Raw genomic sequence first — 23,272 nt, 5'->3', positions numbered from 1 at the left:
AGACTTAGTGCCTCATTGATGCCACAGTCCAGTCACTGATATTTTTAGAAAGGCCTATCCTAAGAGGCCAGAGTACACACCAATTTCAGGTAGTCGGCCGTTTTTGTATGCATATCAAAGACCTGTGACTTATCTGAGATCCAGTTCGACAGGCTGCAGTAGGATATCCATTCATGGCATGCACCTCAGCGGCAAGAAGTAAATAAAGCTCAAGCTTAAATTGGCTCACAATCCCTCAACGGCATGAGGACTGGATGGCCAAACCATTCTATTGGTCAGCCACCAAAATGTGAAGGTCAGTTTCCTTGGGTTACAGACGTAGATTTTCAATTCACTGCTTAGGTGTGAAACAGGGATTGTGAATCAGCCTGCTGCAGTAACCGCCTGGTTTTTATTTCATTTCTATAGTAATTGAGATTGAGTGCATTCTATAATGGGAGGCCAATTTGAAACATCAGTTTTATGCCCCAGGTGAATAGTTGAAAATCTACTTTCAATTTACAGGCCTGAAATACAAAAGTTAAATCAATTTTCAATTTGGCTATGAGGAAAAAGGCTTATAAAAAAAGGATGGCAGATGGAGGAGAAAAATAAACATCGAAGGCCAAATTTTTGTCTCCCATTAGAGGTGCAAATTGGCTCATGGAATGCTGAAGAATGATTTTCCTCTGCCTTCCCACCTAAGCCATTTTTGTGTGGTCTTTTCATGGATCGGGAGGGCCTTGGGTGTAAAACACACAAGCATCTATTCCGAGGTCGGGGTCCACATTGTAAGTACCACAGAAAATTTGTATTTCCTCCTGCGCACTAATTTCATGTGGTGGTATGGGTTTTTCTAAACCTCCTTGGAGAGCTCATGACCACTGGGGGAAACCTTCTGAGGAGTTGGGAACATTCTGAAAGGTAACTGTAAAGTGTTTTGAGACCTTCAAAGATAAACATTACATACTGTATAGCAATGTAGTTTTTATAATGCAGTGATTCATCATAGGGCTCTGTCCTGAAAAGAAAAGTTAATCATTATATTGACTACCATTATTGACATGCATTACAGTACTTTTTCCATTGAAGAAAGTGCCATAATGCATTCAAAAATGTAGAAAAATGTGTTGGAAAACTCCTCATCGTGTTTGGTACTGGGATTTAAATGTACAGAGAGCTCTGATTGTGAAAAATAAAACATCCCCAGCATTTGAAAGGTAAAAAAATCTCAGCATCTGTTCCCCTCCATTGATTGCCAGGCATTATGCTTTGAGATGGAAAATACACCATCTGTTCTTTCAATTTAAGGCTTTGGAATTGGAAGCTAATATTCTGATAGCAGTGGCTATTATGAATGTTTAGTTGAGTTCCAAAAACTGATGGAGTACTTAGCTCTGTTGAAAAGTTGTTCAGGGGAATGACTGACAGTTTTATGAAGTTGTAATAACATACTCTGATGTGGTTTCAGGGTACATGGTTGCTTGTTTACTCAACTTAATTGCAACCTAAAAGATCAACTTTTTTTCTATGGAGAACAGTTTTCTTGCAGTATCAAATGCAGTCTTTTGAATGAGAGTTTTATTGCACTATCTCAAGTTTATTTTTTTACACCTGCATTTAAAATAATTCCCATTACTATTGTTGACTCCTGGGATCATCATAGATACTGGATGAGTGGGTTTTAGGGGGTTTAGAGGTGGTATGGGGCATCTGAGGGGACATGGGGCATCTGAAGGGGGATGGAGGTGTCATAGATGATCTGAGGGGTACGTGGGGTAGCCTGAGAGATCTGAGGGGGCATGGAGGTGGCATGGGTGATCTGAGGGGATTGGAGGTGGCATGGGCAACAATAATGTTGGGAAATAAGCTGTTGTCTCCGAGAACAGAGGCGGGCCTCTTAACCAGCCCCCTTCTGCACTCACACCCCTCACACACTCCATTGTAGCTTGCAAACTACACTGAAAACCCAAAGCCTACATGAAAAAGCATAAATCACAGGCAAAGTCACACATGGGTCAGATATGCTTTAGCAAAGCCACAAATATGTGCAATTCACATCTTCACATTCCTGTAGGAAAATCCTGGCCTGAGTTCTTCTCACTTAACTTGTTTCTCAATTCTATCATACCATGACATTTTCTGTAACAAAGTAACAATCAACTTACTGCACACAGTTTTTGTACAACAATCATCTGAGCCTGTTATATTAACACTGGTAAACCCTTCTTTGCAGGGTATTGTGAGATAAACAGGACACTTGTGTGGTTGACAGATGACACTATGTGTGATGTTGTCACAGATGCAGTCCTGGCAGTTGAACTTAAATCTTTCATCAAACTATTGAAAAAAAAGAAAATAGTGATTGATCATTAAATCAAGTACATTATGATTTCCGAGCACTATTAGACAGAGAACTGAGCTGGGATGGGATATTTTACAATTTCTGTAGTAGTAAACCCGACAACATCAACTGTAGCACAAACTATTTACAATACAGTTTGTGAGCAGTTTGATTGTGTGATAAGAAGCAGAGAAACATTTTTGAAAAGAGGAAAATACCATTGCACTGCATAAATCTACCCTTTGCATAGATCTCATCCCAATCTATATGCCTGTACACCATAATGCTTTGTCACTCCTGGTACATTTTTAGCTTTTGGTTCTTAATTTCTTCAAGGAAGGATTTGAGAATGACATAAGTTTAACATAGGAAATAGGAACAGGAGTAGGCCTTACAGCCCCGTCAACTTGTTCCGCCATTCAATACAATCATGGCTGATCCGATGTTGGCCTCAACTCCACTTTCCTGCCTGTTCCCTTTAATCCTTAACTCCCCTACAATTCAAGAATCTAACTCAGCCTTGAATATATTCAATTACTCAAATGCCTCAGTTCCCTGGGGTAGAACATTTCCAAGACTCATGACCCACTGAGCAAAGAAATTTATCTTCTTCTCCATCTTAAATGAGCAACCCATTATTCTGAAACTATGCGCCCTAGTTCTACGTTCCCCCATGACAGGAAACATCTTCTCAGCATCCACCCTGTCAAGCTCCCTCATAATCTTTTATGTTTCAATAAGATCACCTTTCATTCTTCTAAACTCCAATGAGTATAGGTCGAACCTGCTTAAGCTTTCCTCATAAGACAAACCCCTTCACCCAAGGAATCAGCCTAGTGAACTTTCTCTAAACCACCTCCAATACAAATATATCTCTCCTTAACTAAGGAAACCAAAGCTGTATGCAGTACTCTAGGTGTGGTCTCAGCAATGCACTGTACAGTTGCAGCAAGACTTCTCTACTTTTATATACCATCTCCCTTGCAATAAAGGCCAGCTCCATTTGCCTTCCCAATTATTGCTGTGCCTGAAAGCTAATTTGTTGTGTTTCATGTAAAAAGACATCTAAAATTTTCCTAATCTTCTGGCCTACCAAGAATCTTCACAAAGTTGTATGCCTTTTGTTTCAATTTGCTACCATCCTTAACTTCCTTAGTTAGCCACAGATTGCATTCTTCTCACAGAGTCTTTCTTTCTCAAATGACTATATGTCTATTTACAATTTTGAAATATCTCCTTGAATGTCTGCCACTGTTTACCCACCGTCTTACCTTTTCATCTAGATTTCTAGTCTACTTTAGCCAAATCTGCCTTCATACTTTTGTAATTGCCTTTAGTTTAAGACACTAGTTTCTGACTCAAGTCTCTCATCTTCAAACTGAATGTGAATTTCTATCTTATGATCAGTCTTGTCTGGAAGATTCTTTACGATGAAACCACTAATGAATCCTATCTCGTTACAAATTACCAGATCTAAAGTAGCCTGGTCCCTGATGTTTCCACAATGTACTATTCAAAGAAACAGTCATGAATATATTTCATGGGCTTATCCTCAGGGATACCTTCTACCAATTTGATTTGTCCAATCTAGCTGAAGATTAGTCATCCCGCATTTATTGCACTACCTTTCTTACAAGCCCCATTGTTTTGTGAATTATACTCTGTGAATTGGAAGCTTGTTAGCTCAGTTGGCTAGATGACTAGAGTGTGGTTCAGAATAATACCAACAGCATTGGTTTGATTCCTGTTCCAGCTGTGCCTCCTCACCCTATCCCCGAGAGTGGAGGCAATGGCAAACCACTACTAGGGGAAAAAAAACTGCCAAGGAAATGACTCAGGATGAAGGATAGCAGACAACGAGCCAAGGGCCAGGCCTCAGGCAGAGCACACATGAATGAATGCTCTATGCTACGGTGTAGCTAGTGTTAGGGGGTCAATAAGCTACTCTCAACAATGACTTATTTCCCTTGCTATTTATTATCTCTGCCCAAATTAGAGTTATTACAGCACAGAAGGAGACCATTCTGCTAGTTGAGTCCATGTCTGCTCTCTGTATGAAATCCAGCTCAATTCCACATTGTGATCTTCATTCAAACAGCTTCACTTTAACTTTGCCTTTTTACCATTTTTCCCTACCATGACCATACTTGCTGGTTCATTCTTATGTTTGTATGCTCTGTTCCTTCCTGCCATACTCTGGCTATCTTTAGCCATATAGCTGCCTTGTAACATTGCCTTGTCTCTTCTCTTTAACTTTGTAGATTTCCCCTCACTTGAACCCTCCGCCCCTCCATAAACAAGTTATTTTGAAGCCCTACCTACAGCCCTATTTATTTGATTCAACTGGATATTGGTCCCAGCATGGTTCAAGTGAAGCCTGTCCCAGCTGAACAGCCTCCTCTTTCCCCAGACTGGTGCCAGTGTCTCATGAATCAAAGCCCATTTCTCCCACAACAATCTTTGAGCCAAACATTCTGATGAAGAGTCATACGGACTTGAAATGTTAACTGTCTTTCTCTCCGCAAATGCTGTCGGATCTGCTGAGTTTTTCCAGCTATTTTTGTTCTTGATTCAACTCTCTGAACTTATTTGCATTATGCTAATTTTCTGGTGGCTCAGAAATCATTACCTTTGTTGGTCTGCTTTTTCGTTTAGTCCCTAGCTGTTCATACTACTTCAGCAGAGCTTCTTTCTTAGTCTTACCTATGTTGTTGGTCCCCTCCCACTCAAGTTCCTCTCTAGCCCCAAGGAGTTGTCTTTAGGCCTAGCATCAGGAAGGCAACACAGCTTCTGGACTCATGACCTCACTTGCAGAGAACAGTATCTATTCCCTGAACTATACTGTTCTCTGCTACTGCTACATTCCTTTTTACTCCCCCAACACGACTGTGCCCCAGTGCCATGGTGCGATGGTCAGTTTGCTCATCCTCCCTATTGTACTTGCCTCCTCCACTTGTTGAACAAGTGCTATCTCCTGGATCCACATTTCTGCTTCATCTGTAGTTACACTCTCCTTTCCCTGAGCACAGACCAAATCTAAAGTACTTAACCTTAAACTACCTCCGGGAACAAAGTGTCCAGGTAACATTTTCCCTCCCTGGCACATCGTAGCACCTGGAGTTTGCACTCTCATTCATCAACTCCGAGCCAAAGTTCCTTGAGTTGCAGACACTTTCTGCAGATCACATGCTACAGCAGCACCATACCCTGCCATCATTTAACTGGTCAGGTTTTCAGGTTTTGACATGTTACTCAATTGTCTATTAATAATTTTAATCTAAGCTATAACCTTGTTTATTAATTTATTAAGTTTAGATATATGCATTAGGTTTTTACTGTAATTTAGTCCACAGTCCTAATTTAACCCTATATGCTGATATTTATTTTTTATCTATAAAGTAGCACTTCTTACTTCTACCTCACCAAATTCCCACATTCGTCAAACTGTAAGTTAGTACTAAGTTATTTCAAAGAGCTTTAAATAAAGACTGCAGACATTCAAGGTGTCTAGTGAAGCCAGTCAAGCCAGTCTGTGAAATCCTGCAGCTCACGGTCTATTTCAAACTGTTACAATTTCAATTTCCTGTCATCCCCTGTCAAGTGGTAAAATAAATATGCTTGAGCAAATAGTGATATAGATAGTTTTTAGTGATGGTATGGTTAATAAGTGATACCTCTTTAGGTAAGCCGTCAGGTCCAATACATCCTGAAAAAAAGCAAAACATATATAGATAAATCGCCCTTAAAAACATCCTTGTGAATTACAGAAGGGAAAAATAATGAGGGAAGACATTCAAAGAAGTGCAAAAAGGAAGAAAAATGAGAATGAACAAGAATATTTACCACATTTATTAACACATAGGTCAGTGTCAGGGCTGAAACGAATGGTACCCGCTGGGCAGAAGCATCCTTCTCTTACTTTATAACCAGTAAAATCTGAATTGCTTTAAAAACATACATATATATATTTATTAGCACTGTACATTAATCATAACTGATGAGAACAAGTAATTTAAAATACATTTAAAACAATTTGGTTTTAGAAATAATGCAATATTATTTTTCCATATTCATCATAACTAACCTTGAGCTGCAAGTAGGCTCCTCTTTAACGATTTCACATGCTTTGTAAACTTTGTTTAAAGGACAATTAATAGCTGCATTGAAAAATAAGAAAGAAAAGTTCTTGTCAGACTATAATAATGTTACCGATTGACATTTTATTAGAACATGCACTTTGTAAAGATTGAAGGAGCCTATTAGAAACAGAGCAGCAGACAGCAGAGAAATAGGGAAAATCTCAAAAATTTATGTCACATGCAACTCAGAGTGTGGAGTGGCACAGGTAATTTACAGATAAGTACCATGTTTATTGGTTAGTTTTTTTTCAGTGGTTAGCATTTGTGTTTTCTTGTCAGCTGAAAAGTTAATAACCTAGAAGTTAAAAAGAATCTCCAAAGAAATAAAGAGCAGCAGGTAAGTGAGTTTGAACATCAGGGAATGAGGTTAAAAAAAATACTTAAAGTCCCGTCAGTACAAGGGACAGAGTTGATCGGTGAATAATTGTTGAATATATTTTTGCACCGATCAGGGACATCTTAAGTTTGTGTGTGCAAGTTTAGACAGTTGTCTCATAAACAGAGACATGGCATGACATGACAGTCCTGTCAAATGCACATTCTATGCATGTGGAAACTCAAAGACATCTCTCGCAATCTTGACAATCACAGGTGAAGGAAGAGTCATCGGCAGGAGGAGCTCCAACTCTGGGTTTCAGAGTTTGAGCAGCAACAGGCATAACTACAGTGTCTCTGCAAGACTGAGGACTTCACGGATTGTATGTTTCAAGGGGTGGTCATCCCACAGTTTATGAATGTGCAGGCAGAAAGGGAATGGGTGACTGTCAGACAGACAAGGAGGGCCAGACAGGAAGTTCAGAAGTCCCCTGAGTACATCTTGTTTTCTAGCTAGAAATTAGTTCTGAATGCTGGTGAGGATGATAGTTTTCTGGGAAATACAGCCAGGCCCAAGTGCATGGCACCATGGGTGAGTCATTTGCTCTGTGATGCTGGGGCTCAGAGGCCTATAGGAAACTGGGGCTCAGTGAAGCCCTGGAGCAGCTGTCAGCTCAGTGAAGCTAAAGTGAATCTGTCTGATCTGTGAAGCTGCCAACTGGGGCAAAGAGAAGCCAGTGGTTAGCAGTGGTTGTCTGCTCCATACAGCTAGATGTACACCAGAGACCTGGGTGGGGATGGCAAATTTTCTCCCCTGAGGGGCATTAGTGAACCAGATGGGTTTTTATAACAATCCAGTAGTTTCATGATCATCATTAATGAGACTAGCTTTTTATTCCAGATTAATTAAATTTAAATTCCTCCAGCTGTCACAGTGGCACTCAAACTCACATCTCCAAAGCATTGGGCTGGGACCCTGGATTACTAGCCCTGTAAATATACCACAATGTTACTGTCCCCCACAAATAGTCTGCTTACTGATGCCCAGTTTGGTTCCACAAGGACTAATGAGCTCCAGATCTCATTACAGCCTTGGTCCAATAATGGATAAAAGAGCTGAATTCCAGAGGTGAGGTGAGAGTGACTGTTTGACATTCAAGGCAGCATTTGACCGAGTGTGGCATCAAGGAGCTATAGTAAAATTGAAGCCAATGGAAATCAGGGCAGCAATTTTCACTGATTGGAATCATACCTAGCACATATCTAGCAATGAAAGATTATCTAATTGTTGGAGGCCAATTACATCAGCCAGGATATTGTTGCAGGAGTTCCTCAGGGCAGTATCCTAGACTCAACTACCTTCAGCTGCTTCAACAATATATTTCCCTCTATCATAAGGTCAGATGTGGAGTTGTTCACTAATGATCGCACAATGTTCAGTTCCATTCACAACTCCTCAGATGCAGAAGCAGTCTGTGTCCAAATGCAGCAAGACCTGGACCAGGTTTGGGCTGATAAGTGGCGAGAAATATTTGAATGGATGGCAATGATCACCTCTACCCAAAGAGTCTAACTGCCTTCCCATGACATTCAGTGGTATTACCATCATTGAATCCTCTGCCATCAACATCATGGGGGCTCACCGTTGACTGCAAACTTAAATTGATCAGCCACATACATGTTATTGCTAAAAGAGCAGGTGAGAGGCTGGGAATTTTGTGATGAGTGACTCTTCTCCTAACTCCCCAAAGCCTTTCAACCTCTAGAGGGCACATATGATCAATGTCTGGTTGATTGCCAAGCCAAAAATCTCAAGAAGATTGACACCCTTCAGGATGAAGCAGCCCACTTGATTGGCAACCCATCTATCAGTTTAACCATTCACGCTCTCCACCACACATAATACCAATATATAAGAATAAGAAGCTGCTGAAATGATTCAAAATTTATTGCTGCAAAATTAACTAAACTATTAAAATAATCATTCAAAATATGACTTTACTAAAGTACTAAATTCTTAATAAGTACTTGCACTTCCCTCAATTTAGTCTACTGCGTTTGCTGCTCCCAATGCATTGGAGAGACCAAACGCAGACTGGGTGACCGTTTTGCGGAACACCTTCGGTCTGTCCGTAAGCATGACCCAGACCTCCCTGTTGCTTGCCATTTCAACACTCCACCCTGCTCTCATGCCCACATGTCCGTCCTTGGCCTGCTGCAATGTTCCAGTGAAGCTCAACGCAAACTGGAGGAACAGCACCTCATCTTCCAACTAGGCACTTTGTAGCCTTCCGGACTTAATATTGAGTTCAACAATTTCAGATCGTGAACTCTCTCCTCCATTCTCACCCCCTTTCCGATCCCCCTTTTTCCAATAATTTATAATTTTTTTTACACTATATTTTTTTCTTTCCCTCCTATTTTTAAATTTATTTCGATCCATTGTTTCATCTCCACCTTTTAGCCCATTTAGATCCCTTTCCCCCACCCCACCCACACTAGGGCCATCTGCCACTAGCTTGCTTCCCTTAATGTCCCCATTAGCATATCTTTTAGGTAATATCACCACCATCAACACCCCTTTGTCCTTTTGTGTATGACATCATTGGCAGTCTCTTCTTGGCCTCCACCTATCACTGGCCCTCTATCGAGCCCTCCTGTCCCACCCCTTTCTACCAGCATATATTTCATCTCATTTCTATATGTCTTAGTTCTGATGAAGGGTCATACAGACTCAAAACATCAACTGTATTCCTCTCCGCAGATGCTGTCAGACCTGCTGAGTTTTTCCAGGTATTTTTGTTTTTGTACTAAATTCTGATTCTGTTTGGCCTGCTATAACTTTCTCCCCACTATTGTATTTTACTTCCAATTCTCTATCTGTCCTAATTTTAACATTTTTATTACACCAGGCACAGTAGGGGCTCTGGTGATGATTGTATGTGTTGATTGTTGCCAGAGTCTATCAGTAGTTGTATAAGTAAACTATCCAAAGTGCTGGGAATGGTCAGATACAACAAAGTACAAGCAATTAAATCATTTGCTTAGTTTGAGTCTAACCACAAATATAAGCTAGTTACTAATAGATCTAATGGGGAATTCAGGAGAAACTTCTTTACCCAGGGAGTAGTTAGAATATGGAACTCAGAAGCAGTAGTTGACACTTTAAATGGAAGCTGGATAAGTGGGAGGGAGAAGAATATAAGGACAGAAGAATAGGAATTGGAGTAGCCCATTTAGCTCTTTGAGCCTGCTGTACCATTCAACAAGGTCATGGCTGAAATCAGATCTCAACTCCACCTTCATATACTATCCCATATCCTTTAATTCCCTTGGTACCCAAACATCTATTCACCTCTATCTTGAATACACTCAATGACTGATCATGCATACCTCTCTCAGGTAGAGAATTCCAAAAATTCACAACCCTTTGAGTGAAGAAATTTCTCCTCATCTCAGTCTTCAATGGTTGACCCCTTATTCTGAGACTGTGACCCCAAGTTCTAGATTCCCCAGCCAGGGGAACTATTTCTTCAGCATCTACCTTGTCAAGTCCCTTCAGAGTTTTACATGTTTCAATGCTATCAGCTCTCATTTTCTAAACTCCAGGGAATATAGGTCTAGTCTATTCTATTTCTCCTCATAAGACAATCCCCTCATCCCAGGGACCAGTTTAGTGAACCTTTGTTGCATTCCCTCTAGGGCAATTATGTTCTTCCTTAAATAAGAAGACCAAAATTGTCTACAATACCCCATGAGTGGTCTCACCAGTGTCCTGTATAAGGATGGGCAACAAATGCTGGTCTAGCCAGCAATGCCCGCATCCTGTGAAAGAATATAAAAGAAATGAGAGTAAAGCCTCTTTATTCTTATCCTCCAACCCCTTCGTAGAAAAAGCTTACCATTTCCCTTCTTAATTGTTCGCTGCATCTGTATACTAACTTTCATGTACAAAGAAACTCAGGACTTTCTCAATGCAAACATTTCCCAATCTCTCACCATTTAAAAAATGTTCTGTTTTTAGCTTTTCCTACCAAAGTATAAAATTTCACACGTTGCTACATTGTATTTGAGTTGCCATGTTTTTGCCCACTCACCCAACATTTCTATATCCCTTTGCAGCCTGTTTGCGTACTCCTCACTGTCACTTTCCCGCCTAATTTTGTATATCAGCAAACTTTGATATATTACATTGAGACTGCTCATCTAAATCATTAATATAGATTGTAAATGGCTGAGGTCCAAGTTCTGGTCCTTTCAGTTGGTTACAGTCTGTCAACCCAAAAGTGTCCCATTTATTCCTTCTCAGTTTTCTGTCCATTAACCAATCCTCAACACGTGTTAATATATTACCCCCCAAATCATATGAGTCCTAATTTTGTGTGATAACCTCTTATGTGGCACCTTGTTGAATGGTGTTTTTTTGAAAATCCAAATACACTACATCATTGGTTCCCCCTTATCCATCTTATTAGTTACATCCTCAAAAAACAGATATGTCAAACACAATTTCCCTTTCATAAATCTGTCCTGGATATGCTTCAGAAGGATATATTGATGGGGTTAGATGGAGGAGGCTTGTGTGGAGCATAAATACCAGCATGGACCTGCTGGACTGATTAGCTGTTCCTGTGCTGTGAATATCATGCAATATTATGTAACTGTGTTATACTTACAGCATTCTCCATTTGTGTAATTTCTCCAATCGATGCAGATGCCGTGCAACATGCACATACTTGCATAGGTTTGCAAACTTGCACACGTTATGGAGGTACTTGGTATTTGACATTCGTCACGCACGCATGCCTGATAGTACTGGTCTGGTAAAACATGATTGCGGCATTCTGCAAATAATCTAGAAATAAAATGCTTCATGAAACTTTCTGTGAAATTATGAAAACTTTTACTCTTGGTACAAAGCATGTTATAATTGAAGAGTAAAGCTCCCTCTGCACTGGCTCGCTGACATTGTAAATGATTCTCTCTGCTGAAGCACTATCCCTTTCCTTTTCAAAACAAGTGTCATTACTCTCATTCTCAAATGATTTATTCTTCACCCCTCTGTCTTTACAAACTGTCACTATATCTCCAATATCTTTCTTTTTCGAAGTCCTTGAAAAGTTTGTTATGCCCCAAGTCTGACCTTCTCTATAGCAGCTCCCTGTTTGAATCTCTCTAAGTTGGTGAACTTCTGAAGTGCCATGCTAGGTGGGTAAAGAAGCCATAGCTACGAGTCCATCAGTAAGATTGCAAGCAAACACGAGCTGCCTAGTGAACTGGACAGTGGAACAGTGGTATTGGGAGGAGAATGGTGTGGTTGACCATGTCAAAACTGCAGAGAGTTGGAAGAGCAATGGTGTACTAAGGTTACAGTTGTAGCAAATGTTCTGTGTGATTTTGGTTAGGGTCCTTGGACCTCTTCCCTCAACTACATGCTACACCCTCGCAACATCATCCAAAGCATGGGGTCAGTTTCCACATGTACACTACCAACATCCAGGTCTACCTTGTAAGCAAAACTCTTAGTCTTTCCACTGCCTTTGGTACTGATAGGCTGCTTGTCTGATATTTAGTCTTGGATTAGCTGCAATTCCCTCCAGCTAAGCATTGGAAAGACTGAAGCCATTCTCTTTAGTCCTCACCACTAACAAACTCCTTATACTTGCCACTGTCTCCTTATAACCCTCTTCTAGTACCTCCTTCTTTTGTCCAACATTCATTTTGCCCTCACAGTTCTGTTAAGTGCATAGTGATATATTGTATTAACTCAAGGTGCCGTGCAAATACAAGCAAAGTAAATGGGCACAGGAGAGATATTTAGTACCAATTATTGTTAGTTTCATTCTGTTAGCTAACGAGAGTTGCGCACCACCAGTCTTGTCTAATTTTCAAGCTATCAGGGAGAGGGAAAAGCTCACTGACCGTGACAGCTATCATGTCCGAACCTCGAAATGCCCTAATTTTCTCACATTTCATTACACTGTAAAATTGCCATTACCTTTTTTGCAAACATTTCAAATAAGTCAGGATTGACTAACACTTAAAAATAATTGTTCAGTACCTCATTTTGAAGAAAAGGTGTGAGAGTAAGAACTGTAAAAGTGAATTCATAAATCTTGTGAAATATTCAGATTTGTATACACTTGTTTTAGTGAGTTATTTAGTTTGCTGACAAATCAAAAAGTTAAGGGTGCTCGATCGTAGAAAACTTCAGATAATATATGCAATAAAATGTCTTACCCGCCTGTAAGAAGATTGCACAAAGAGTTAGAGGTACAAGGCTTTTGTATTGTTTGGGGACTGACTGTGACTTGCAGGCTTTGGGTAGATAGTGAGGATGGTCCATTGCAGTTCGGTTTGTTGGAATCCTTGACTTGCCAATAATAAGCCATTTCAAAACAGGAGGATGCAGGCTTTCCATTGGGCAGCATACAGTCATCACTCTGAACATTATTACAGGTTCCTGGGAAGACAGGTCATGGATTATGTCAATTTATTTATACTAATGCATGCATCCTCTTAAGAGGCTCTTTTATCTATTAAAAGAGACATTGTTATGCATTGGAGAACTATGGCAAAATTCATGGACTATTTGGGAATAGCTTGTTCCATAAACTTTTCTTCCATTTTGCTCAAAAAGATAAATTCACAAAGATGTGCATCTGCTATACTAACTTATTTTTTATATTCCTGTTTATTAATTTGGATTCCATTTTGTCTCAGTGTAGAATTAATTGACAGGATGAGAACACAATTATGTTTCTCCAGACAGCTCTGTCTATATCTAGCAATGTATTTGATGTGAAGTCAGAAGATCCCTCAGTGCAGATTTTTTATCTTGCAATTTATGGTGGTGGTGTGACAGTTCACTCAGGAAGTCTGAATTGCTGTGGCAACATACATTTTTACATGTCTGTTGCAGTCTGGAGCTATGGATAGAGGCTCCAACATTCTTTACATTACATGGTTGAGCAGGAATCTCTCCCAATCTTGTTGTCCATTGTTGGAAGGATTTGCAGGTTCATACCTATTTGACTGCATTGTGTACTTCTTTGGCCATCAAGTTCTGGGTAGGGACTCGAACTCATAGCTTCTGACTCAGAGGAGGGACACTACTACTGTGCCACAAGATCTCCCTCTCTAACAGACATTTAGTATTACAGAACTTGAATATTGCTGAAAAGAGAGACATGTTGCTGAAGTTTTTCATCTTGCACTCATCAGGACAAATGCAAGACTGCTAAATTTCAAATGATCACAACAATTTATACAACAGGAGAAAAGGGGTGCTGATTGGTTGGCAAGTTATGACTGATTGGCTGAGCATTGCCATGGAGAATGTAGCAGAACTATAGGCTCCCCAGGCCTCTGGGTAATTTTAAAAAAGCACAAGGCTTGAACATATTTCTTTTGTTTTCAGAGAACGGATCCTTGAGTGCAAATGTATGTTGCTTCTAGCAAGCATAAATGAGCCACGTTACAAGCTCAACTGATTATCTTAAATTGGTTGTTAGTACGGCTATCAGTTTGCTGAACAACCCTGCATGCACTAATAGCTGAACCATACAGTGGTCACAGTTTGGGAGAAGGGGAAATCATTTAGGATACCTGCTTCTGATGATTATCCAGCAACCCTCCTAAAAATTACATAGATCCCACTTTGGTTAAGGAAAACCTCTGCAATCAAAAAGCTTTTTAGCACAGTGTCAGGGATTATGCACCAGGTAGTAACTAGCCCCTTGTGGAATTATATCCAGGGAATGTCCATGCTGCGAGGAAGTTCTTCCAGACATCACAAGTAATATTTTTTGCAAAGAGGTCTGTTACAACAGGATGTATTTATAACAAGATCTGACGTTAGCTGTATTATGTATGCATCGTCAACATCCTAGGTGCCACATATCATTCAACAGCTTCAAGGGCAGACAAGTTACTAAGTCACAAGTCTCTGCCCGCATCGTCAGCAGTAATCTGTGAGTTTCACTAAAGCAGCCCAGATTGGCTTGTCTTTGAGTTTTTCTCTTTACCACTGAGAAAACGTACATTTCAGGTTGCAACCTCCTCTTGACAATAGGTGGTCAGCCGGCAGCTTACAGTATAATAAACTGTGCATGTCTGGCTTTCAAGTTATTCCTGTTTTATTTCATAGGTACGTATATTATTTCACACCCAATTTGATATAAGGTACAAATGAAAATTAAAATACACTTACTTAATTACTTAGATTTTCTCTCAGGAACTTATATACTTGTAACAAAATTGCCTTTGATGTGCATGTATCAACTGCCAAACTCCTAAATGTCTTATTTTAAAGAGTTTAATAAATAATTTACATCCTTACCGCACTGCCCCTGTGTATTATTTCCAAATATTTCACTTGGAAGTTTGATTGTGAAAGCTAAACCATTGAAGGTAACTCGTGCCTTTATATCAGGAATTGTAAGTATCACGTCAATGCCTGAGCTGGAGATCTTTACGTCACTTCTCAAATAGGGTAGTGAAACAATGTTGCCATCAACAGTTACCTGAACAAGAAGACAAAGTGTCATGATTTTTCTCAATAGCAATGTGGCTTTATGTAGAATCATAGGATAATACAGCGTCAAAGAAGACCATTCAGCCCATCAAACACATGCTGGCACTTCAGCAGAGATAACCAATTAATCATACTCCCTTGCATTTTTGCCATAGCCTTGTAATTGTTTTCTCTTCAAGTATAAATCCAATTCCTTAATAAAGGGTTATATTAAATGTGCTTCCACCACCCTTTCAAGCAGTGCATTCCCGATCACAACACCTCACTGCAAATGAAAAATGTTTCCTCATGTCACCTTTGGTTCTATTACTATTACCATAAATCTGTGTCCTCTTGTGATTGACCCTTCTGTGACTGGAAACAGTTTCCCCTTATTTACTCTATTAAAACACTTCAAGATTTTGCACATTTCTATCAAATCTCCCCTCAATGTGCTCTGTTCTAAGAAAAGCAGCCCCAGTTTCTCTAGTCTCTCCACATAATTCAAGTCTTTCATCCAGTATTCCAGTATTCTTCTCTCTAACCTGAAAAACATTTCCAAGTGCTAACTTTGTCCCTGATTAATGTTTCTCAAGGTTTCCCACTACTGATGTTAGGTTGGCAAGCTAGTAATTACCCCACCTTAAACCAGCTTATATTTCACCCCTCTCCTATTTTTACTTAGTTCTGTTGAAGGGTCGTGAGGACTCGAAACGTCAACTCTTTTCTTCTCCGCCGATGCTGCCAGACCTGCTGAGTTTTTCCAGGTAATTCTGTTTTTGTTTTGGATTTCCAGCATCCACAGTAGTTTTTTGTTAGTAATTACCAGCTGTATCCTTCTCTCCTTTTCTGAACAATGGTGTAAAATCTGCAATTGTCTAACCCTCTAACATCAACTCCATATCTAAGGGAGGATTGGACGATAATGACCAGAGCCTCCACAATTTATACCTTTATTTTGCTCAATAAGTCAGGTGACTTTTCTATTTTATTTACTGCCAAACCTTCAACTATTTTCTCTTTATCTATTCATATCCTATCCAATATTACTATTATTTTCTTATTTACTGCTAAATTGCTAGATTTCATTTCTCTAGTGAAGATAGATGACATTTAGTACTTCAGCCATTCACTCCCTCCCTCACCAACACACAGTGACACCAGTGTGTACCATCTACAAGATGTTCTGCAGGAACTCACCAATCCTCCTTGGACAGCACCATCCAAACGCATGACCACTACCATCTAGAAGGACAAGGGCAGCAGACACATGGGAACACTAACCACCTGGAAGTTCCCCTCCAAGCCACTCACCATCCTGACTTGGAAATATATTGCTGTTCTTTCACTGTCGCTGGGTCAAAATCCTGGAATTCCCTCCCTAATAGCACTGTGGGTGTACCTAGACCACACGGACTGCAGTGGCTCAAGAAGGCAACTCACCACCACCTTCTCAAGGGCAACTAGGGATGGGCAATATATTCTGGCCTAGCCAGCAATGTCCACACCCCATAAATGAATAAAACAAAAAACTACACCGTCTGTCTCCACAAAAAGGTGCCCTTTTGGTTCCTAATTAGCCATAGCATTACTTCGACTTCACATTTATGCAGATATTTTTATAAGAGGCTTTTGGGATCCTTTTTACATTAGCCACTTACATGATTGCACTCAACATATGGTAAAGTGCTTCCAATGAAGAAAATGCATAACAATGATAATTACCTGATGCTGGATTCTAGTTGTAATAATATTTGTGATCTGTATGTCCAGTGTTTTATATTTCACTATAATAGCACGTGGGCAAGATACTCTGTCGTGTGCACCACAGTGATAGTTGTCAATGTAAACACTAAAATTGTTTTGTGACGCATTTGTATCTTCTGCAAGGATGTAGGTGCAATTTCCTTCATAGGTGTAATATTGTCCATCAAACGTAATAAAATGTGAGCCTCCCCATCCGTTGCAATAGCCTGCATGGACATTTGAATAGCATCAATTTAATCTCAGTTATAACATAGAAATGGTTTCTCCTAAATAAAGCAGTTTAATTGTAAAAATCAACTCAAATTGTGATAGACTTCATTCACATATTCCCTCCCAGTTTTCCTTTATTTCTTCAAAGTAGCGCCTAAAACTGTTACACATAGCAACCAGAACAATTGCCCCACAATAAAATCAATTATAGGAAATGAATAGGTGTAACAATCGCTAATACTGACATTTTAGTCATTACAACCTTTGTTCATATTCATAAATGTATGTAAGCCTAGAACTGGATCTCAGAAATTTAACACTGCCTTTAGTTTTCCTTTCTCCAAAGCTAGTCTAACAGCCTAGACCATTAAAAATGTAATGCCTTCTCAGCTGAGTATGAACAATCTCTTAGTGTTCAGGCCAATATCTAGCTCTCAACTAACATTACTTAGCAGAATATATAGCAATTATCACAATATTGTTTGCGGGATCTTGCTGTGTGCAATTTGGTTACTATATTTACTACCTTATAATTGCGCTTGCAGTTCAAAAATGCTACATTAGCTGTGGAGCTCTTTGGGACATTCATTTATGAAAGGCTCTTTTCTTTCTTTTCCTTCTTTAAGCAGCTGTTTAGCCACTTCAGAAGTGTAAAGTGAACTCTTTTGGTCAGGTTTCCGGTATGATAGTGAAAAAAATTGACTGAATTAATTCCTCCCAGAAGAAAAGGGACATTAGCATTTCATATTGTTAAGGTTAAAACAAAAAAGAAAAATTAACTGGACTGTGAAAAAATACAGCTGCAAAGCACTCTTCTCCATTTCAAACTGGATGTAAAATTCAATTATATTGTGGCCGCTGCTACCTAGGGGTGCCATCACTCTGAGGTCATTCACTAACCCTGTCACATTTACACAATACACAGCTTTCCCACAGGTGCAGGGTACGATCGACTGCACTCATGTGGCGCTCAGATCTCTGTCGCAACAAGGGGTCAACTACATCAACCACAAGGGATCCCATTTGCTAAATGTGCAGCTGGTATGTGACCACCACAAGTGCATCCTGCAGGTCTCCAGGGAGTGTGCATGACTCCTACATTCTTAGTCGGTCACAGATCCCTGATATCTTCCAGGGTCCACAGAAGCTGCAGGGATGGCTCCTTGGGGACAAGGGCTACCCACAGAGGCCGTGGCTGATGACATCCGTGCAGCCTCAGACTGCAGCAGAGCGAAGATATAATGAGGCTCATGCTGCAACTCACAACTTGGGGAAGCAAACTATTGGGATGCTGAAAATGAGGTTCTGGAGCCTGGACAGGTCTGGTGGAGCCCTGCAAAAGAGTCCACAGTGGGTGTCACGCATCGTCGTCACTTGCTGTGCCTCCAGGGGGCAGGAGCTGCCTATCTGGTGCCAGCAGCAAAAGCAGGTGGCATCCATGTAGGAAGCTGCCACTGCTGCTGCCGTGTTGAAGAGAGCAGGCAGCTTATGAAGGGGTCAGCAGGATAAAGATGGCTCAAAGTGGACATGGACACTAGTGCTCAACCTGGTGCTAGATGACCTCTCAAATTTCACAAAAAGCACAGATGGAAACACATGTTCTTATGCCACATGTCAACCCAAACAGCTGTCCCAGACTCTTCTGTCCCAGACAAAGGATTGAAAATTCTATTCTGTGCCAAGCAGACCCCTTAACACACTCCTAAAGGAGTGTAAAAGGTTGCCAATTGGCAGCAAAACATTTAACATTCCCTCCCCTTGCAGGCCCTTTGAAAATTGCAAGCTGTCCCAGAGACAGTCGGACCCAGTGCCAACCTGCAGGAATGCAATTTACAAACCACTCCAGCTCTCATTCCTGTCCCCACCAGCAATTGAAAATCCAGCTCTGCTTCCCTCTCCTCACATGATGCCTGACCTAAGTATTGCAGCATTTTTTTTATTTCTAAGAAGTAATATTAGTTTCTTTTAAGGAGACAGTAAGAGTGATTTGCAGCCCAGTTTTTGGATAGTAGCATGGATACACTTTGGACATCATGGGGCTGATCTAATATATAGATTATCAGTTTGAGCCTAGGGAAGGGAATCAGGGTGAAGGTGTAAACATTATGGGTGAATGCTTGGAGAAGGTGAGTAGTTTCAAGTACCTGGGGTCAGTGGTGACAGAAGATGAAAGCATGGGAATGGAAATTAATCAATGGATTAGCTCTGTTGGAGTAATTGGAAGAGGCACAGTGAAGTGTTATGTGATAGAAAAGTGTTGCTGTAAGTGAAAGGAAGAATTTACAAGACAGTTATGAGGCTGGCCTTGTTTTATGGCACAGAAACTCAAGCAACATCAAGGAGAGAGGAAAAAGGACAGGATACTAATGAGTTGTGGATGTTGAGATGGATGTGAAGTAAGGAGAAAGAACAAAAGCACCTCAGGAGGGCAGTGAGGATTGTGGAAGCATTGAAGAAAGTAGCTGAGAAGCAATTGGAATAGTATGGTCATCTGTTGCGGAGAGAGCGAAGAAACGTGGTGAGATGTGTGATGGAGATGGGACTGCCAGGAAGAAGGCGAAAAGGAAGGCCTAAGAACAGATGGAAAGATGAGGGAGCAAGAGACTTAAATGCAGCAGGACTGGAATAAGAATGGACGGCTGACAAGAGGAGATGGAAAGGGTGATCAACCAGCATTCCAAGTAAAATGGGAGAAGCTGAAAGAAGAAGACATCAGATATTATATATAAAACAATTTACCCTGACACACACAGAAAGAACTAATATTTCAGAATTTGAAATATAGGAAATACATTAGCAATAACAGTTAATAAAAATAGATTTGTTTAAAAAAATAATTTTCTTCCAACTCTGAAGTACTTACAATCACACTCATAATGGTAGCAACAACCATTTTTATCGTACACTTTGACAGGTTGATGGCCATTGACACATTTAATAGGTTCAACAGTGGGACACTCCACAGGTGTTAGAGAAACAATATTCTGCTTTATACATGTTGCCTCCAAACATTCACAGAACAGCCATGTCTCATTGTACTGTAACGAGTAGATAAACATTTTAGAGACTTTTAGAACATGTGGGCATGATACTAATATAATCTATACAAAATTCTATTTAAACATATGCATTAGTGGGTTTGCATTTTCATCTATTGCTGGTTAATTTATCATTAATGTTCATTATCCCTGTTTCTAGCTGGTCCCAATCCTATATAGTGATGGGTTTGCATTATGCTTTCCATTAAAGTGCATCCAGTTATTGTTGAATGGATTCTGATCATTTTCAGCCACTACCTTTATATCAATCTGATCCACACAAATCCTCCACTTACCACAGTTGTCTTCCCTTCACTGTCACTCTTGTGCTAAGAAGGCAGTGGGAAAGTGGATTGCATGTATCTTAACAGTTTTTTTTTCACTACTGCATAGTGCTACATCAAGTAGCTCATTCAGAACTGAAGATAACTTGGCTGTGAATGTTAAACACATCTAGAGTTTGAACTCTTGACTCCTTAGGTTGGAGGTATCCTGCTCAGCAGGCCAGATATGGTAACTATAATGGGGTATGACTGATTTGATTTCACATACACTACTCATGCACGTAACAAAATGAACATAATTATTGTGCCATTAATGATGATTGCTTATTGCATAATCAAACTGATATTGCCTTGTTACCAAAAATATGGCTTGAAAAGGTAACGTATACTTGCATCTCTTGGTGGATGTAAATTTGGACATCCTTTTTGTTCCTTGGGAGGTTCAGTTGTTACATTTGTAGTTGTGGCATTATTTGCAGGTGGATTTGTAGTAGTAATTACTACGCTTGTACAAGGGTGAATATGTTTTTCAACATTACAAGTGTCATTGCATTTTGCTGAGATGCAAAATCCAGCTCCATCAATGTGGTTATATATAATTTCACCTAAAACGTTAACAAAAGGAAGATTTAGCATTTAATTTATGTTTTTAATAGTTCACAGATAGATATAGGACACTCAGAAAGGGCTTCCCATGATATTAAATAACAAAGGTTACAAAGGATAAGTGTGTCCTCATGAGACAATGATTATTTTGTGACAGTTTTCAGAAGATTGTTGATATCTTACCAACACTGTATGACAGGAGCTTAAAGAAAACTCATCAGCACAGCAAGGCAGCCAATGCACAAGGTCAAGTTTTGAATTGGATTTACCAAATTACAGCAGTCTCCATAGACTTACTCCTGATTTGCGAATAGGTGATTCTCAAGTGCACAATAAAAAAGAAATCACAAACAATGATGGATAAAGAAGAGCAGTAATACTACACCATGAAGAACAGCATAGCAATGTTATAAATGGTATTCTTCATAATGGTTCACTCTGAAAGTCTGTGAAATGAGCGGAAATATTAAATGCAAAATTAAGCTATACACCAAACTTAATGGAGAGATATAAATCTAAATACAAAGCCCCACATGATGCTTAATTATAATGTAGGATATATCAATTTCAGTTGAAAATATTATGGTCTAATTTTGAATCAGATTAACAACTCAAAATTATTAATTGTCTGAAACCAGTTATTGAAAATTGCTAATTTTTTACGTTTGAATACAGATTGATGCTGATCTAATTTATTGGAATTCTGAACTCTTTATTGTCTGGGGTATGTTTCTAGATCCCAGCAACCGAAAATGTAGGAATCCATCAGCCAGAAAAGCAACAAGATGAGGTAGAAAACTAGAAATATTCCCTCCAATCTTATTAATATCTAAACTTTGGACTAGAATATGTTACACATTCAGGGATACTTACAGATATTGGAGAAGCCCCAGAAAATACCAGGCTCTCTGTCTCATTTTTGCTTTCACTGCATCAGGGGGATGCCAAATTCCCAGGCACAATGAAGAGAAAAATAAACCTTCTTACTAATGGTGAATAACCAAGATAATGTACAGGAAATGGAAATCATGCTATCACTGGGTGATAAGAAGCACAAAAAGATCAAGTTGATTTTGGTTTAGTGTTTGGGGGCTTTGTGGAGAGCTATACAATTTTTAAAAAGGTCAGCTTCAAGAGAATAAGGGAAAGGTACGAGCAATTTTTTGTGGGTTGGGAGGTGAAGGCTAAATAGAATGACATAGAAATTACAGCATTCAGCTCAACCCCGTCTGTGTCAGTTTTATGCTCGGCATGAGCTTTCTCATAGAGACCATGGGAGGAATTTTCTGTGCTCGAAGGTGTCAGGCATCATGGCAGGCGTGAGCAGACAATATGGCAGGAAGGCCAAAAATTGGTTTCACACATTGCTCACTGGAATCATCCCAAAGCGTTGAATCAACCTGACACATCGATGTGTTTCACAACAGCATTTATAAGGCATGCAGCTGGCGAGATGCACTTTGAGGGGAACCCGGAGGTGAGTACACAGTAACATTGCACAATGCTCGTGACAGTCACCTGTCGGACTTCAAGGTTGAGGCATTATGCATTCAGGCGAGGGCACAGGCAAGTTGCAAATGCAATGCCAGGGCAAGGGCTGCACTGCGGTTGGGGCAAGTTGGGGGGGCAAAGGCTGCTTAGCAGTTGGAGTGAGTTGTTGGGGGGGGGCAAGGGCTGCTCTGTGGTTGGGGTGAGTTGGGGGGGCAAGGGTTGCTCTGCAGTTGGGGCAAGTTGTGGGGGGGCAAGGGCTGCTCTGTGGCTGGGGTGAGTTGTTGGGGCAAGGGCTACTCTGCAGTTGGGGTGAGTTGGGGGGGCAAGGGCTGCCCTGTGGTTGGGGTGAGTTGGAGGGGCAAGGGCTGCTCTGCGGTTGGGGCGAGTTGGGAGGGCAAGGGCTGCTCTGCGGTTGGGGTGAGTTGGGGGGGGGGCAAGGGCTGCTCTGCAGTTGGGGTAAGTTGGTGGGGGGCAAGGGCTGCTCTGCGGTTCAGGTGAGCTGTTAGGGGGCAAGGGCTGTCCTGCGGTTGGGGTGAGCTTGTAGGGGACAAGGGCTGCCCTGAGGTTGATGGTACTGCACACAA

General features: G+C 40.4%; 1 protein-coding gene across 1 annotated transcript in view; it reads right to left on the bottom strand.

Annotated features, from left to right (window-relative positions):
* The window catches only part of LOC144685060 (mucin-2-like), a 131,364-nt gene that overhangs the window by 18,250 nt on the left and 89,842 nt on the right, over positions 1–23,272 (bottom strand). Inside the window, exons 29-38 of the mRNA XM_078549594.1 lie at positions 22,071–22,125; positions 20,133–20,307; positions 17,018–17,265; positions 15,119–15,302; positions 13,018–13,240; positions 11,454–11,632; positions 6,408–6,480; positions 6,167–6,267; positions 5,998–6,029; positions 2,148–2,319 (exon numbers count right to left, since the gene is read on the bottom strand). Coding sequence (XP_078405720.1) covers positions 2,148–2,319; positions 5,998–6,029; positions 6,167–6,267; positions 6,408–6,480; positions 11,454–11,632; positions 13,018–13,240; positions 15,119–15,302; positions 17,018–17,265; positions 20,133–20,307; positions 22,071–22,125 — 1,442 coding nt within the window. The remainder of the gene's footprint in view (positions 1–2,147; positions 2,320–5,997; positions 6,030–6,166; positions 6,268–6,407; positions 6,481–11,453; positions 11,633–13,017; positions 13,241–15,118; positions 15,303–17,017; positions 17,266–20,132; positions 20,308–22,070; positions 22,126–23,272) is intronic.

This window comes from Cetorhinus maximus, chromosome 9 (assembly GCF_964194155.1).
Source record: "Cetorhinus maximus chromosome 9, sCetMax3.hap1.1, whole genome shotgun sequence".
Lineage (NCBI taxonomy): Eukaryota > Metazoa > Chordata > Chondrichthyes > Lamniformes > Cetorhinidae > Cetorhinus > Cetorhinus maximus.
The sequence above is the reverse complement of the archived record's forward strand: the minus strand, read 5'-3'. Positions and strand labels throughout refer to the sequence as shown.